The following is a 19,439-nucleotide window of genomic DNA, read 5'->3' as shown; positions in this document are numbered from 1 at the left end:
CCCTCCTCTTTCCCTGTATTTTGTGAGACATGAGGAACCAGCTATTTTCATAGAGGCACTCGTGCACAGTACCTCCTTAACTGCACCCAGGGCAGACCAGAAAAGCTTAAAGAGCTGGACGCTGCCCTACTTTGTCTATGGAAACTCATATATAACCGGGAAGCCCTTTCAGAAGGGTTTTGAAAGGAAGCAAAAAAAAAAAAAAAAAAAAGAAAAAAGTGGGGGGAAGACAGAAAAAATGGGAGCAGGGCTAAAAAATTGAGAGGGGACAGGAAAAAAGGAAAGGAAAAAAAAAAAAAAAGGACAGGCTGGATCAAAACTTATGTGGAAGGTCCTGAGCTCAATTCTTGGTGAGATTTTTAAAAGATACAAAGGTACACAAGACTAAAAACGACCTCAAATACTTAAACTTCTTTTACTGTTGCAATTTTTTTCAGTTTGTATTGACATTTCTGCCAGGACACAGGTAGTCTTCCTTTTGCTGATAACCCCTTTCTGTTACATCCACCAGCTAGCTAAAAATATAGAAGTGCAAACTCAAGAAAGACATGATTACCTGAAAGGACTGAAATATAAACAGGTGCTGCATAACAGCAGCAATTTGACATACACACAGTATATCATATTGAAATATATGCACTTTGGGGAAGCAGTAAGGTTCACTCCCTCCTCACAGATGTGCAACTTGTGCTCCGTTGGGGCCAGGGGAAAGGACTGAGTGGATGTTCTTTTATACACTGAAGAATAAATTATGTTTTACATAACTTAAGCATCTCTAAACACAAGTCTGTCCTCAGAATTTGACTCCATTACTCAATATACATGATGAAGAATCAGCGAAAGCTGTGAAGAGCGTCACTTGGAAGGACAAGTTTATTAAGTCGCTCCTCTTCGAGCAGTATAACTCAAATTGCAAGGACCCCTGCAAGCAGACATACTTTGACAGGGAGATCAGCTTTTAATGCTTCTAGGACTTACCCCGTGCAGCTTCCCGAAAAGTTCACTCTGCAGTGAGTACAGTGACAGGTTACTGTAGCTTAGCTGAAAACCAGGAGGCTAGGCTGTTCTCGAGGGCCCACTGTGGGAGGCACGCGCCATGCCCAGCAGACCTGCCAGAGCCCCGCGCCTGGCGGGGAGGCAGATTAGGTCCTAGAGACCTTGGATTATGAGCAGAACCAAATCGTTCCCCTTGATTCCTTCATTTCCCGATGTAACATAAAATAACAGAGAATTCATTTGAGAGACTGTACTTTGGTGTATTCTGTATTTTCTAACTCTCAAAAAAAAAAAAAAGAAATTGAACAGCGAAAACTAAAGCAACTTAAATAGCTGGCATCTTTCCCTATAAAATTTGCAAGGTGACAATATTCAGTTTTCTCTGCAAAGCCTTCTGGAGAAGCTAAAGAGCCTAGGAACCGAGTATGCGCCAGGGATCTGCCACTAGATGCAGAAAGAGGAGAAATTCTGGAGATGTTGGACTTGCTGTAATATATCTGCTCCTATTCAAAGACACAGGACCCCTGGGACTGAGCATCAAAATGAAAATATCTAATAGAAAAATCATTAAAAGCAGGTTTGGTGTCAATTTTGAATCAAAAACTCATTTACAGTCCTCCCTGTCTTTCTGAAGCCAGAAAGCAATATCCACAAATGGTTTTGAAAAGCAGGAGACTCCTCTTGGTTTTGGCCTGGTGTCTTTACAGGTGTTGTGAAAAGGAGACCAAACAACATGGGTAATTATGGTGCCTGTGATGCTGCAAAGCAAAATTCAATGCTTCACTTTTATCGTGATTGAAACATTGCTCACTCTTGTTTGAAACAACAAAAAAAAAAGAAACGCCTCAACAAACAAAAACAGTCTGAAACCTGCCTGAGCAACTGATACACAGAAACACGTGAGGAATACCCAAGAGCTTTGCAAGCAATGCCTGGCTCCAGGTGGATGTACTTGTGCTTTGCCTGCCAGCCTGAAAAACGATTTGGTGTTGGCCAGGAGGCCATCCATCCATCATATGCTTTCATACCAGGCATGCTGGCATGTGACAATCAGTGGGAGATTACAAGGTTTACAGAAAGATGTTTTGCTCTTTCGTCTCTTTCCTAATTATTTATTTTACAGTCACAGATGATTACATTTTGCCTGTTTTTATTATCCTCACGATCAACACTGACTCCAGACAGCCCACAGGAGAGAGGGAGTAGACATTCCTGTTGTCTTCCTATAGCCAGGTCTCCTCCCCAGCCTCTCTGCTAAGCAATGCTAAAATGAAATGCTGAAAACCTGACATTTTCAGTACAAAGTGAGATTAAAATATAGTTCTAAAATATAATATTCTACTATTGCAATGTAACTAAGGAACAAAATCTAAAGCAGACAATTCTTTATTAAATTTATTACACCAGCAAATATATTTTCCTCTTTAATATTTTTAAATATTTAATCAGAAGGTACAGCTCTTGAGTTGCTCTGACAGATAGTCACTGAACAAGTAAAACCTTTTGTTGCAGTGGTTCAAAGCTGTCAACTGATGCAGCATTGGAAACTGGCATTCTCAAGAAAACATAGTAGCAGAGAAAACAGTACCTGCCCTACCCATAAGACTTTTTTTTTTTTTTTGCCTGCTATATGAACAAGTTTTGTAATTGTGCCACAAATTCAGAAAAGCTTAACAGCTCCATGCCTCAGTTTTTCCACCTGAGAAAGGGGATCGTTCCGCCAGTCTTTCATGCAAGCCAAGACCCCAGGGTAGGGACAGAAGCAGCACTGGCTCTCTAGACCCCCCCGCACTGCACAGCGCTTCTGAGAACTGGACTGCGAGCAGGACCCAGGCCTCTCTCCTCTCCAGCTGGTTCGGCCCAGCCCTGTTGCCCAGCCGTTTTATGGAAAACGGGGAGAGGAGAAGCTTGGACACGTTAGAGATTATGACATTCAACCGCAAGAGAGTCTCCAGAATAGATATTCCAGTCTTTTTGTCCTCTCCATCTCCAGCGTGTTATATCAACATACAAATATTTTCTGTCGTTGTCCCTTTCTTTCGGCATGTTACCATAAAGGGAGGAAAAAAAGATCAAGGAGGCAGTAGTTTTCTGTCCTGATGGCACTGAAAAACTTTCACTCCAACAGACAGCTCCAAAACAATACAGCAAATGCAACTGAACCAAAAAGTTAGCCCTACTCATACAACCTCGACTAGCACTGCTACTACCAAACTGTACTACTACTCACTCAACTGCAGAACAAGCAACTGTGCAGAATTCCTCACTGCTGTGGAGCCTCTGTATCATGCTGCACTTAAATATTCAGTCCTGGCTGTCTATAGTTGTCTGGGGATTAGTCTATGGAAGGAGTGTGTAGCAACTTTTTTTTTTTTACAGAGACCCAGACACACGGAAAAGTATCAGTTTGTAAAATCTAGCCGCTGCTGGATTACAGGTGTTGGAAAGTCCTAAAACTGTGAGAAGGGATATAATTTTGATTCCCATAAAATTCAAAAAACTGGTCAAAAGGTTTTATTCAAACTTCCCTAAAATATAATATTTAGATTAAGTGCAAGCATGCACTTAATTTCAGCCAAACCTCACAATGTTTAAGGAGGAAAAGCTAAAATAATGAATACTACCAATTTAGTCAAACTTCATAGTTTTGAACCTACATATGGATAAAGCTGCTTATCACGTAAATTTGCAAAATATTTATGAACTTAGTATCTAAGTTGGTGATGGGTTGAATTTGCAGTGATCAGTAGCTCTCCAATCAGACAGGCACTTTTAGATCTTGGAATAAAAGACTGATATTCCTGTTTTTAGCAGGAATTGGAAAAAAGATGAAAAAATATTTATCGAACACATACTTTTAAAGTGAGTTTTAGAAGTGAGGTTTAGTATACAAAAACAAAACAAAATACAAGAAAAACAGATTTCCTTTTAGCAGAAGTATAAGAGCATGTAAATCCAGCATTTTGGCATCTGAATCACCATGCTAGATATGTCATCCTTATACCACAGAGCTATTGCAAATAACTGCACTGTTAGAGTCAAGGATTAAGACCATTACTGTGTGAATACACTTTTCCAGTAGCTGCAGAAGCTGAATCTTCCTAAGTTCAATGCGGTGTGTACTAAATGGCTGTTGCCAGTATGGAAGGGAAAAATTCTTACTTCCATTAAAATGAAACTTTTACTTCAATTAAAGTGAAACCCCAACTGTCAGCTTGCGCAGAAACACTGCAGTACAGCTGCCAGCTCCAGCATTTGCACATAAAACAGCCGGGTCACCATTTTTGGCTAAGTTACTGCAGAGAATTATAACAGCAAGTATATTCTGAGAGGTCCTATTTCTCTATTTAGTATTTGTTTGTTTAGACTTGTTTCCTTTATCTGTATTTCAAGCCACTGATTGTATACAAGTGTGTTGATTCATTAACAAATTTTGTCAGCTATTTTCTTTGGCAGTTGAAATGGGCTGTTTCCCTGCTAAATTAATCCAGCCAGAATGTCACTTGCAAAGCAATCAGTCCTATTCACAAAGGTCATATAGAGAAGAAGAGAACAATTTTTTTTTTTAATAAATCAAAAGAGAATACAAAAGGTTTCTGAACATTAAATCCTCTTTAGAGATAGATCTCATTAGCAGCCTGTATGGAGATGTGCAAAGTTAAAGGCTTATGGACAATTCCTAGGTCAATTTGTCCACTGATTTGAATGAAAGCTGCACCACGCTCCCAAAATTCACAGACAGATAGAAGCGCTTTGGGTTTTAGAGGACCAAGTCATCAAAGCTCCTGCATATTTACAGTAATGGCACCCTTTGTCAAAAATATCTTGGTAAGAGGTCTTCTACCCCTGACATTTGCACAAAATGGCTCTGCCTAGCATGCACTTGTTCTCTTTGGTATAGAATCAGCCTCTACGTCCTTGCTCCCTTGATGAGTCCCTGTGCTGGTTTCAATTTCTACTTGCCTGGAGGGTAGGAGAAGAGAGAGAACGGCATGCATGGGTAGGTCAGAAAGGAGATAGGACCTGCCTATCGCCTGCTTTTCAGATCAAGGAAATACTGCTGAAACGCCATCTGCCCTGGAGTTAAGCTTTCAAGGTAGCCTTTGATATTGAGCCATCAACAGCCCAATAAATCCCTAGTGCTGCGTCTCCATGCAGAAGTGGCAGCAGTGGAAGGGGGACAGGCAGAGGTGTTCTAAACTTCTGGAGATCTCTAGGGTCCTAGGGGATTTAAAGGATAGGATGATGACTTATAGCATGGCCTGGGATGGATTTTTCCTCCTGACAAAGTAGAACAGAACAAATTTTACTATCTAATCATATATATTCCCTTTTTTCTCGTGTTTTGTTAAATGTTGTGTTATAAACATGACCAAAAAGAACACAGTTATGGGGAAATGAATAGTGAACTCTCCTGCTCTTAAAGGATCAAGCTTTGTCTTTCCATTTATGTGTTTCCCTAGACATTGTCAAGAGCCTGTCAATCACAAATGCAAAAATTACACCCTTGCTACTCTCCCTTCTAAATCAGGGTGATCAATCATTCTCAGCTGAAGGAAATCAACCAGGACAAAACCCGCGCTCTGAACTGCTGCTGATGCCAGCGTCCTTAGGACAAAGCCATCCTACCTCCTTAATGTCCCTCAGATGCCCTCTGTTTATCTCAACTTTTTATCTTTATCAGCTATGCACTCAGACATATACAGAATTGAGAACTGAGAAAGATCACTAACATCTGTTCAAAGTTATATTTCTTTGTCATTCATAATCATGACCTTTGTCAGCAAATCACTTAAGCATGAAATTAACTTCGAAAATAAGTAATTCCTCTGACTTTACCTGGATTACTCACATGTTTGAAGTTAAAATAATACTTAAGTGCTTTGCTGCATATAGATCTATTTCTGACAAAGTGTAAAATGTTTCCAGTTGCAGAAAAAACAGTCAGTAGTCACATTCCATTCTACTCTCAAATTCAGATTTAATCTTATGGGGCTTTTGTTTCATTTACACTGTATTAAACCTACTTCCTTCTAGGCCCACACGCTACAATCAGCTTTAAAGGAATTTACACGTGCACATGTTACTGTCCCTTGCACAACAGAAACTGCATCAGAATTATTAATGTCATGCCGAATAGTAGAGTCAGCTGCTCTGAAGGGTGGTTTATTTTGCAGTGATAGATAATTTGCTGATTCTGGAAAATCTCTCCAAGTGACAAGTGTTCCTAAAACATTTAAGGTACAACAGAACTTAAGGTTCTCAAGAGGGCAACCACATTCAGGAACTAAATCATACTAAGAAATGTGCTTGCACAATGAGCTTGCTAGTGGGTTTTCTGAGACTGACAAACTGACTTCACTGCAAATATTTCTGTTTTTACAATTACAAATGTGCAATGCCTGAAAATTGATCACTAAAATGTTTATGAACATGCCCACAAATAAACTTAACAGCTAGAAACCATAGAGAAGATTTTAAACTTTAAGACGAAGTTAGGTACCAATAAACCTTCCAGAACTGTAACATGTTGTCCTAAAAATATGAACATGTCTTGCTGATTCTAAAAATCAGAAAATACCAAATTGACATTATATATTTCCATAGATAACAGATAGTTTAACACATCAGTCCCCACTTGGGACTGCCTAATGCATCTGAATCATGTTTTGAAATATAACTCTAGTTTTGGAAAATCTCTAGAGTTTTCAGTAAATGGACTTGAATGTCCATTTTGGCTACTCAAAGCAGCTGTTTCTACTAAGCACAGAAAATCATATCCTTTTTTTTTTTTTGCATGACCCAATGCAGAAATTATGTAATTGTGGGGTCCACTCCGCCTCCATCCCCACCACTCTCGAAAGAATAAAATGCTTTAGGTAAAACTACGGTTAAATAACAGCACATATGTATCAGAGCTTCTTAGGTATTGCCACTTATTATTCAAGAAAAAATGCATTTTTAGCATAGCAAGTTCTGCCTCAAGCACGCTGGTTTAATGGCTACTTCCATACTCAGGCTTTCAAGGGGGCTGGGGGGGGTCTTTTTTGTTTTATTTTAAACTTTTGCATTCACCAACTTAACGTCAATGCCTACATGAAGTATTAGCAATCTTGATTTTACCAATGCAAGAAAAAAAATATCACAGAGCAAGCAAGAATGTGGCAGAAGAGAGAATAAATTGTAATTCTTGCTTTTCCCAGCTATAGAAATTTAGGGTCCTATCCAGGACCCTAAGGAAGGGATGAGGAAATTGCAGCTGTGGGAGAGTAGTACAGTATAGCGCTGCGTTTCTGCACTGATACCCCGTTTCTGTAATGCTGAAGTAGGGTTTCTCTAGAAGAGTAGGGCTGAATTATTGGGGAAAGGATACAAGGTGTTCAGTCACCACTTTCCAAGATATCATCTAATTCCTTTCATTAAGGCCGAGATGACAGGCTACCATTCAATTAGAGACTTTCAGCTCTGCAAGATGAAAAACCTGGTCAAGACAATGGTGAGCCCTTGGCTGCATGGTTTGTGCGGACGCCACGCTGCCAGGAAGATGGGGCGGGCTGCAGGAGCCAGGTCTGTGGAGCAGATCCACTAGCTGTCTGTAGATCCGCCACATCTCTGCAGTCCATAGTCTACCGCAGGTGCGATCCAGCCCTAGGTAACTAGCCATTATTTGCCACCCTCGGCTCCACACAAATGTGCTCTCTCACTTTCTCTCTCTGGATACTCCTTTTCACGGCATGGGCCTCTGGGAGCTCTTGAAAGCAGCAGCATGTCCATGCCGTATGCTACATGCCCAGGATGTGCCACAAGCTCTGCTGCCACTCTCACCACACTGTGCTGCGGCCTCTCCGCGTGCAGTAACCCAATGCCTAACGCTGTCCTTACAGGCAGAAGGAACACAACTGTCTGCTTCTACAGACAAAGACGGAGGCCTTGGGACTGTATGCCCTGCGGAGCACAGGCTAGTTGTGCAGACGGGTCCACTGCATTATTTACGGAAACAGCAGGGACATATAACATAGATCTATACACACAAAAACCTAAGCAACTTCAGTATTGACTCATAAGACTCAGCCCATTATTTCCTTTGAAAATTGAAGTCAGCAATGCTAACTGGAGAGAAGGGAAAAATGATTTGACGAAACCATGACCAACTTTTTATTTGGTTTGAGATCCCTGAACTGCCTTGTATGTTTTAAACTCCAAACAGCCAATGCCAATTTTAGCATTTTACAGTACCACCCAGAAACTCCTGTAAAAATTAGAAGTTTCATGTCCTTAGCATTATACATACTTGTTCTAGAATACAAATCTTCTTGTAGACACCTCATTTCATTCATAAGAAAAACAGAACAGAATAATCGGTAAATATTATATTTCTTAAGAAGCAAAGCTCAACATCTCAAAATCTTACTAGTCAGACAGATGCCCAGGTTCTCATAAGAGATAATTTACAATCCTTTCATATCCTACTTATCTTTTTAAAAGAGATGGAGATTGCATCTTAGAATTACATAAATCCAACAGTTTACTGCAGGTACAAGAGAGTTTAATATGTTCAACAGTGTCTGTATTAGCAGTTTTATGTTCTTTTAATCTCTGGCATGGAATGCAAATAGTTTCCTCAATTGCAGCATACTACACATTCCTGAAGGAAGGCACACCCTTTGACAAAGATCAAGGCAATATAAAGTTAAATCCATGTTTACTAAATGAATTAAATCCTCCTCTAGTTGCAATGAACGACAGAAACAGAGCAACCTATGCATGTGGCATCCGTGTTTTGTTTCAAGGACAGGAAATGCACAACTAAGAATCACTGAAAATAACATCAAGAAAGGTCATAATCTGGGCCTAACACTGAATGACAAAGTGAACTGGATTCTGTGTCGCAGCTGGGTAATGTTAAGAGTTCATCCAAATGCTTGGTAATAAAAAGCATTCTTTGTTGTTTTACTGCGGAGTAGTAAAGAGGTGCCCCATCGCGTCCCACTGAAGTCCTCTGTCACCAGCTCAAGCCAGCATGAACGTTTCTCCTTTAGACGCCGGCTTTCAAATGCACATTCCCTCCTCTTAACTTAAGACATAGAGCTGCACTGTTTGTCTTTGGTCTTTTGCAACAAAAAAGCACCTCTGCTGCTTTTATTTCACCAGCAGGGAATCCTACAAAACCACACTGCTCCTTGCTAATGTTTTATGGAAAATTTTTCCATAGGATGTGAGTGATCTTTGATTTTCCTCTGGCAAGCAGCACGTAGCTGTCCTGATCTGGGACTGTGTCCCAGAACACAGTCTTGAGACAATCATAGCAGAAAGTAGTTGGACAGTTGAGATAGTAAACTGAGACTTCGGTGATTTTGGTCCCACTATTGGCTTTGCAACACACTTCCAAAGAGATCCCTTGCAAGGGTTTTCATTTCTGTATGGTTCTGTATCCCTTTTGTCTGCCCTGTGTACTTAGCTGGAAAGCAGTTCAGAAGGGGTGCCTCTGAACTTCAGGGCTTAAAGGTGAATTTCTCACAAAGTTGTTGGTCTCATCTTAATAAGGAGGGCCTGCTGGACTTGCTCTGCACATCTGAAGGCTTATCAGAAACACAACTAGGAAAGGAGAGAAAACTCTTCAGTACAACCCTGTGTTTCTACAAACGATACAACAAGTTAAAACAGAAATTTTTCACTGCTCAAAAAACTCTGCTCGAGGAAAATCACAGAGGGCTTTGCAGGCGGTAGATACCATGATGTCAGGAAGGAGGGCTGGGGGACAGCTACTGCCATGTTGAGTATCCTATATATAGCCTAGCAAGCTTCTGATTTGGTGAATATAGCCAAATTACAAGAGACCTATAGAAATACCTCTGCTTGAAGAGGACAGTGAGCTAGGAAGCAGCTCTGCCAGCTACAGACAACGAATAGCACTAGGGGGTAAACGGACTTCCTCCTATGGCCAGGGAGGACAACATACCTCACCACCTGGCTGTGGCTAACCGAGGAGGAATGCTCCCCCTAGCCAGCCAGCAATCCCAGCTGGAGGGTGGCCACTAACAGCTCTGCATCTCAGATGCTTGTGGCTGGAGTTTCTGCCCAAGTTATCTTCCCTGCCATGCACAGGAGGAGGCATTCACCAGCATCCTGTATCTGAAAGCTTCCAGACATGGATGGGAGTTGTCAAGAGACATGCCAGAGCACATGGAAGATGATGCAGTATTTATAGTCCACAAACAAGGGCTCAAGTTCTGCTTTGATCATTGATCTCATTAACAGTGTAAACATCCCATCATCAACTCCTTGCCAACAAATCCACAGAACTCCCATTTAAAAGTCCGGCAGGGTTAAACCCAAGTTCTTGACTCATACTCCCTCAGTGGACACTGACTGCTGCTGTGAGGAAGCAACCTACGGCAGCAGGGAATGCCAGGGAGGAATGAGTCCTCCAAAAAACGTTCCAAAATCTGTGGGATTTTCCATTTTACTGTAAATAAAAGGGATTACTGCAGGAAAGAAGGACAAATCGAAACCAAATAAAAATAAAGATGACAAGAAAACACAAAGAGGCAATATTTCCACTTTCAGTACTATGTAAAAACAGACATATATAAGAATTCTTGCTCTATAAGCAGAGTTCAAATATTTGCAATGCAAATGGGAATAAAATACTCTTGTCAGGGGCCTGTTCTGTAAGTGCCAGGTAGGACATTTGGCCACAGGTTATTTTTAAACTATCGATTTTAGAATTTTAACCCCTCTGTTAAGATCCTCCAGTTTAAACTGAACATGCAACAAATACACTTACTCATTTCGCTCCAGGTTGATGACTAGATGCTCACTTTCAGCTTCTATCACAAACTCCAGCAGCGCTGGGTGATTCTGAAAAAGGAAAACAAAGTTGGCTGAGCCTAAATCCAATAACATCCATGGAAAGCCCACCCTGCTGCGATGTGCTGAGGATCCCTGCATGCCCCTGCCTGGCAGGGAGCCAAACAAACTTTCTCTGTTGCAGAATCAAGCCCCTGCTTGGAAGGAGCAAGCAGCTACAAAGAGAAGGCGGAGAATCGTTTGCGGTGTTTGCGGAGAATCGACTGCTCTTCATATGCAGCGCAGTCTTAACAAACGGCAAGAGACGGCACAGCGCTACGGGGTATCACACCTACGTCTTCAGGACACCAAACTGCACCTTTAAGCAACTGTATCACTTGCAACTCTCCACAAAGTGCGTCTTGTTTGTGAAGATAAGCATAGTAACGCAGTCCACATCATGTTCAGGAAACCTCTTCAATATGATTTTGAATTTTCTCTTTTTCTTCTCCATATGACAGCATAACTAGGTCTAAATACTAATATAGTCTCTTATCAATGCTCAACCTTGCTGTAGTATTCTTCTTTAAACGAGGTACAGGTAATAAGTCTTGGGCATTGCATGACCGCTTTCATTTTGAGATATTCACATACACAGCTAGTACCTCCTGCATAAATAGGAGATCAGTAGCACTGTGATCACAGTCAGCAGTGTGGCTCTAACATAAATACTCGTTCCATTAAGGTTAAGCACGCTAAATACTTTGCACGTAGAAATGCACATGCAACGCAGATCTAAAACCATCACAGAAACTAAACAGAAAGTACAGTGATGCTGAATTAGTTCTTCTCAATAAATAGCTACATATTTTAATATGTATTTTGTAACTTCTCAAGGGAGTAATTAGGTTTTAGCTAAACAAATAAATGGTGTTGGAGCAGTTGGAAATATAGTCGGCAACAGTCTCAAGTATCTTTGTGAGAACAATAGAGGAAGTATTTGCACATATACAAGTATTTAGGAGAATTTTCTAAACAAGCCCTCAACTGTTGAGCACAGAGAAATCCCAGTTCCATTCCAGCATGGGAGCAGGAATCAGGACATCTGGATTTCATTTTCAACACTAACACGACTGTGCGCAATCTTCATATAACCATTCCCCTGATTGTCAAAAAAGTTCCTTTTTATCACAAGTATCTGAGGCTAAATTCACTATTTTTTGGAAGATCTGAAAGATCATCAGGAAGGTCTGGGCATAGAGCTGAACAAGTAGCTCTGAGGCAGAAGGAAGTGGAAGCTCAAACCCTTGCTTTCTGGAAGGGCCACTATACCTACAAGAGCTCTTGAGAGCAGTACTTCAAATGCGAAAGCACAGTTTATGATATGCTAGTTACTCTTAATCCAAAAGTCTGAACTCCCATATATTTTAAGACTGTTTACACTCAACTTACAGTTCATTAAACAAACTTACTGGATTGCTAGACAGTAATTCCTTGTTTTGAAACTCTGAAAATAGCTCAATAAATCAGTTGCTCCTCTATATATTCAGCCAATCACAGAACTGAAGCACTCAAATTTTAGGGATTTAGTATTTAACTGAGTTATTGAGAAATGTGCCTAAATCCGTAATTGTTACAGCAGTGCCTTGATGGAAACTTGGTCTGCATGACTTTCAGAGCACCCCACCCATGAAATGCAACGATTTTACAATGATTTGGAAAATTGTAAATGTTTATTAAAAAGTGAAATTATGAGGAGACTGTTTAGACTAAACAAAATTGTAATTTTGTTAGAATAAAAAATATTTGACAACTTCCCAGGGCTCTCAGGCAATATTAAACACAGATTGTGACTCACAGGATTGCTTTCTTCTAAGCAACCTGCCCCATTGCTCATGAAAAATCAAACATGTTTTCTCCCTCCCCCCACAAAATAGCAATAATGAAATTCTGCATCAACATGAACTTCACAGAAACTAGATCCCACTAGAATGCTAAATAAATGCTTCAGACTATCCTTGGTATTCAGCAAACACATGGGAGTCATTTATTGGCATGAATATTTAGAGGCAATGTTGATTGCCACTTCAACATTATTGCATTGGTTCCAAAACCCATATAATATGCGTATTATAGAATTTTGAGAGAACAGAATACAACTAACTACAATATAACATAGTACATAATTAAGATATTGCAGTAGCACAAAGGGGTTCTTTTCTGCTAAAGGCTCCCTCTAAATATGTAGATGATAACTATGTGCATACCATGGTACTTACTTGACAGTCAGTTGATGTTAGCAAAGTTTAAAAAAAAAAAAGCTGCAAAATAAAACAGACAGTTACAAAGCATAAACCATCACTCATAATTTCTAAAGCCGAAGCTTTCTCATTATAGAGAACAATAATGTACCCCAGTTAGGATGCTAGACTGTTTTGCATGAGACCCAGGTTCAGATCCTTGCTTTACCATGGATTTTTCTTTCAAGCAAGCAGCTCATTTCCTTGCTTGCCATCTGGGAGAAGGAAGAGATGAAACTATATTTTTTCTTATTCTGTCTGACAATCTTAAGGATGAATACAGTAAAAATTACAAGTTGCTCAGGCAGTATGGAGATTGAAAGCACATAAATACCTAAAGAAGATATGTTTCTAATGTGAAAAAGAATCAGAGATCACTCAAAAAGGCGCTTATTGTCTTCCTTTTTTAGGTATACACTCGTGAAATGAACTCTAATATTTTATTTTACTTTTTTGCAGTGGTTGGGCAACACTGCCCTAAAGTGTATGCTCAGATCTGCTACAAGACCTTAGAAATCTCACTTTGACTCTCCTAAAGCAACATAATAATCTCCCCTTAACATCAATATTTTCAAAACTGAGTTGCAAAACTAAACAGGAATTACTGTAGATACAGATATTTCACTGTTCTACATTTTCTGTTCAGAATAATCAGAAAAGCCCATTGTGAGGGCATGTAATCTCCTGTTCAAAAGGAAAACAGCAAACAATTTCCATATTGGTATGACCACTTATTCCACATAAGATATCTGTAAAATTATAAAATGCGAAATTGAAATGAACCTTAATAAAACAGCATTATTTACACCGTAATAAATACTTTTGGATGTTTCTCCTTCTTCTCTTCTACAGACTTATGCTCTTTAGTCCTTTCTAGTCAGAAACTTCAATTTTCTGCTTTTTTTAGGCAGTAAGTTTTCTGTGGCACATGACAAGAGTTCATCAGTGCACACAAATTGTTCCTTGATATTTTGAGAGGCAAAATTGACTCCAAAATGATTGAAGTGGTATTCTCCTTAACTTCCCTCTTTTATTTAGAGCATTTTCCTTCAAACCTACATGGAATTATATCAGGAGAAAGGCATTTGCCCCGATTAATTTGCTCCTTGCTTGCTGAGGGATGTTGGTTGATTTGAACTGTCATTAGTGAAACCTGCTCAATAATTTGAAAAAAATTCGTGAAACACAATAAGCGATGAACCTTTAGTAAGGTCAGGCAAAAATTATGTCTGACAAATCACACAAAAGAAACAAATAAAGCATTTCTTAAACAACAAGAATCTGGTGAGATGGTAGCATATTTCTGACAGTAACATATCAAAGAAGAAAATTATACACTCAGTGGAACCAGCTCTGTGAGCTAACTGGCAGAGAATTCTCTTGTTTTCTTACAATGGAATTAAAATCAATACGCTCAGTTTTCACCCGCTGAACAGGCAATGGCTACTAGATTTATTGCAGTCCCCTAACGCAAATGGCTCAGAAACATAAGCAGAATATTGTACCAGAGTCAAGCACAAACTAACAAGAAAACATTTATTCTATTCAAAAAAACCCCCTGAACTTCAAAAATTACACAAGTCCCACTGACTAAAAACAGTTGCAAGTTGTGATGATATCCATCATGGCTGGATATATTTTTGTAAGCAGCAGCTTACTGTTCCGGAAATTACTCTCTCAAACTGAGAAACTATCGTTCCCTTGGCCATACCACACATTTAGTTCTCCTTTACTAATTTCAGTTCAAAACTCCACAGAATGGCTGTGGCTGGCAGGGACCTCTGGAGATCATCTATTCCAACCCCCTGCTCTAGCAGGGTCACCTGGAGCAGGTTGCTCAGGGCTGTGTCCAGTTGGGTTGTAAATGTCTCCACAGATGGAGACTCCACAACCTCTTGGTCAACCTGTTCCAGTGTTTGACCACCCTGACAGTGAAAAAAGTGTTTTCTTATGCTTAATTGGACTTTTATGTATCCACCACACCAATCTCTAGGTTTTCATTTAGAAAAGGGAAAAAAAGGGTAGTTTTGAGACTAAGGGCTCCCACTGTGAATCTGGAGATGGCGTCAAGATGGTGTTGAGAGCTCAGCCCTATCATGGGCTTCATGTTGGTTGGGATACCCGGGATCATCACAGGAAACAGCCAAAACGCTGGCACCACTTACACCAAGTTGTTGCACCTCAACTCTTTTTGTGCTTCACTTATCCTTTCTACCTCATTTCTCCAACCTGCCTCTGCAAAATGGATACAGTGATACTTTTGTTCCTCTTACCTTTGACTACCTACCATATAAACTGTTTTAAAGACATGCTACCTAAAAACAGAGGTGAGCAAACTGGCCCGTATCCTTTGGTAGGGACATCAAGATGTTATAATACTAGCACAAAAATAGCAGTAAGTAAGGGTTATTTTTTTTTCTTTAGCTGTACACATTTTGTCACATTAGGATGGACAGAGTCTCAACAGTACATTTTTGACTATTCTATATTTTCATGGGCTAATTTCTAATAACATTGCCATAATAGCCACAGGGTGGTGGGTGGGGGGGGGGGGGAAGTGATTTCAGCTTTTACGCAAGAAATACTAATAGCTATTTGTTTGCAGTAGATTTGTTCACCTTGATGAAATGCCCATTCTGGAATTTCAATACAAAGTGGATGTCAGAGTATATTTTTCTGCACAATAATCTACGGAAAAGTATTAATCATGTGGATTTGGCACTTACTGTGATCACACTGCAGTACTGTTAGCTTTCCCCTTAATAAAAACTCTTGAGATTGGGATAGAATACTTTGAATCTTTCTCATTACAGCTGAACAGAGAGAAAACTGATGAAGTGGTCAGTCTTAGTGTTTATGACTACAGCTTTCTCACTATAAAAAAAAAAGTTTTATCAGATTCAGATAAATAAGTTAGACTAGTATAGCCAACTTTAAATAAAAATTATTCTAGCATTTATATTGCATAAGTAAAAGAAAATAAAGACTAAGGAAGGAGTGTAAATAAAGTCAAAGCAGCAGCAATAATTCATTTGGAAAGACGAATGCATTTTCAATTGTTCAAATCCAGTATTTAAGAATACAGATCAGCACAAGAAACAGAACCAAAAGGGATGATTTTGTTTCTCTAGTTTCAAGTTAAACTTTAAGTAATATATTAATATGGCAGATTGAAATAGGTAGGTTTGTTTAATCCAGGGAAGCGGTGTCTAGCCCCGCCACTTGACTGCCCAGAGCTGCGATTAACTTCACTAAAACCCTTCTTGTGACAGAACCGACTCCGTGTGTGCCTTCAACTTGACCTACACCTGTGAACTGCTAAGTCACGTCAGGCCACAGATTGCATGAATTGTCCTAACAGGCCACTGGTGGGACATTCCTCATCTGAAATAGGCTAGAAGTGGTGACATAGTTACAAAAAACCTTTTAATTTAAGATTTACGGATTGCAATGTGTTGCAAACAAGAAGTCTATTGTCATTCAGCATGGACTAAAAATGAAAAACACAGCAAAAACTCACACTGTCACATTTAATAATTATTTGTCTGGGTTTTCATTCAAAGTAAGAGAAATCCCATTGTCAGTGACAAGAAGGAAGTCAGCCTTGCACAAAGCTTGTCAGACACGCACGTTACTGTTTCAGACCACAGCTACCTAAGTACAATTTTCCAATAGGATGCACAGCAACAAATGTAGATGCAAGAGGTAAGTGTCATTTATTTTGATCGCCTATAGCAAACCCAGCCTGGCTCTGCCACGTACGTATGTAGTTATGTATAGTAGGGTGAGACAGTGTTGTTATACAAGGCAGTCAGATGCAGAAGCAAATTAGTGTTTGATTATGGAAACAGTGAGAGGAATAGGGAAGTAGACCTCTTCCAATACAGAGAAACCAGAATGTGTTTCTGAAATTTCAGTGTATATTTAGAATTAAAGTAAATACATGTCTCATTTATCATCCCAGCAACAGATTTCTTACTGGAACATTTGCTCCTTGTAGCATCAAAGCAAAAGCAACTGTCAGGGACTCAAAGCTGTTTAATCCATCCCCCTAGTAAAGGGCAAAGATGAGAGAAGCTTGTCTAGCCTTTTAGGAAACCCTCAATAAACATAACCTGTTCTGAAAAACTACTACAGCCCCCACTGACAATTTGTTTCAGTGATTAACTATCCTTACCAATGGAAAGGTTTTCCTAAGGTCTGACATGGATCTCCCTTATCGAAGCTTATGTGAGTTATTTCTTTCAGTATTTCCAGCGGATAAAAAACACTAATAAATTATCTGTCTATTAAGAATAACCCTTTACATGGTGGAAGATTTCCCTTCTTCAGTCAAGGGGCACCTAAACTGTAAGTCTTGGTCATCTGGTTGTATCCAAGTCTTTCCCATTCCATCTTTGCTGATTTGGGCTAAAACGCCTCACATAAGGTAAGGGCAGAACTTCTAGCTCCCCACCATACACTTATTCACTTTTGAAAATCCTTGCCTAGGACTTCATGGAACTGATTTACAAAACTGGAAAGACTATCTGTATCAACTGCAAAGCACTGGGCACACGCGGAAGAGATTTTGTGGGTGACGCAAGCAAATTGCAAGCATGACGTGGATGGAGATCTAACGGCAAGAAACAAAGTGCAGCGTTTTTCACTATTCTCTTTTCTCTTTTATACTAAAACTGCCAACAAAAGTGTGAATGTAGCTGCTCTGATACAGAAATTATCTACTCTGAAACGAACAAAGCCAACTCTGATTGTTAGCATTTGGTGACACAGCACTGACCCAGGTCAAACTATACTAATGATGGGATAGTCAAAGGCTTCTACCAGGGCATAATTGTGCTATTTTTTAATCCAGAGAGGCTTAAGCTGTGTAAAAAGCACAAACATTCATTATAAAGATAAGACTGTATTTACTTTCTCCTTCATGCTCTGAAAATAGAAATTCTAACATACAAAAAAAAAAGGTTAGGATAAGTTTACATTCTCTCTTAACCATATCTCTAGAAGTGAAGAATATTTGAGTTATATCAAAGGATAGATACATTCCACACATATGTGGATGCCTTTCTTGTATTTTAATATCTAACATCAGGAATTAAAAATGATATAACTGAGAAAAGAGTACATTATTTCCAGTAAGGACAAATTCTATGCCATTTTATGCTATCTATATGAAATATGTTTTTATCACTTATTTGTCACTGACATTCTGTGCTGGTGCCTTCACAAGTTAAAATGTTTGCTTGCAGGTATCAGATCTGTGCGCTGATATTGCATCTCTACCATCCGTAATACACAAACGGGGACATGCTGGAAAATCTATAAGAAATAAAGCCACCTGGGGAATCTTACCATGACAACTGGAATTCAAGCCAATGAATGTAAGCTATCCACACAGTATATGCATTTAAGATAATTACAACTGGCAAAGAATACTATAAGTTATATGCATTGCTTTTAAATCAATAAATATTCCTTCCCCCCCCCCCCCCCCCCTTTTTGGCTTCAGTTTATAAAGAAACACAATACAAGGGACTACACTTCCTGCAAACACCTCCAAAACCAAGTGATATTTCATGCAGACATGAAAGGTATAAACATTTCATTCATATTGTTTTGCAAGTTCCTCAGGGCAGTGAACTCAGCTGTGCTTTCCCTACTGTCAACTGACAAGCACGCATCCCCGTGGCAATATATAATGAGTAGTAACAAAGAGAACAGAGTGCTTTGCAGCAGATTTTTCTTAAATGGAGTAGCAAAGAATCACAGTCCCTTAACAAATTGTTTGGGCAACTCTAATAATGCAAGAACCCAAAGAAGTTCCAGTTTGTTCCCAGTTTTGGAAAAAAGTGATTCTTTGAAAAGAGAATGATCGTACTGACTACGGGGATTTACAAACAGATGCATGGTAAGATTACCCTGCTTCTAGAGTCTTCTTTCTGGAAGTCATAATTCCTAATCTTTCCCCCCCCCCCCCCCTTCTTCTCGCTTGCATAGCAAAGCAATTTGTAGCCAGTGTTTTCTACCCTCTTCTGCTACTGCCTCCTACACTGGCAGTCAGCTGCCCACAAACTGCTACTCATCACAACACACATGAAATCCCCTCACACATGAGGCCCCAAAGGAACAACTGAAATTTAGCAGGCTTCCCTCTACAAGCTAAAAGATTTAAAACAAAGCAAAACCAAAAAACCACCACAAAATCAAACAAAGAACACCTAGGCACACTTCCTCTCTCGCATTTGTAGCCCCAGCCTCTGGCCACCAGGTAATCTGAACATTTGATGAGGCTCCTATGAATCTCTGCAGAGGGCTTCTTAAATTAACGGCTTCTTGCTCACTGTTGGTGTCCCA

The 19,439-nt window shown here is 39.7% G+C and overlaps 1 protein-coding gene across 1 annotated transcript in view; it reads right to left on the bottom strand.

Annotated features, from left to right (window-relative positions):
- Positions 1-19,439, bottom strand: part of ADAM12 (ADAM metallopeptidase domain 12) — a 207,543-nt gene that overhangs the window by 147,690 nt on the left and 40,414 nt on the right. The window contains exon 3 of the mRNA XM_068951456.1: positions 10,784-10,857. Within this exon, the coding sequence (XP_068807557.1) occupies positions 10,784-10,857 (74 nt within the window). The remainder of the gene's footprint in view (positions 1-10,783; positions 10,858-19,439) is intronic.

Source organism: Struthio camelus, chromosome 7 (assembly GCF_040807025.1).
Source record: "Struthio camelus isolate bStrCam1 chromosome 7, bStrCam1.hap1, whole genome shotgun sequence".
In the NCBI taxonomy this organism is placed as follows: Eukaryota; Metazoa; Chordata; class Aves; order Struthioniformes; family Struthionidae; genus Struthio; species Struthio camelus.
This window is presented reverse-complemented; position numbering and strand designations above follow the sequence as displayed.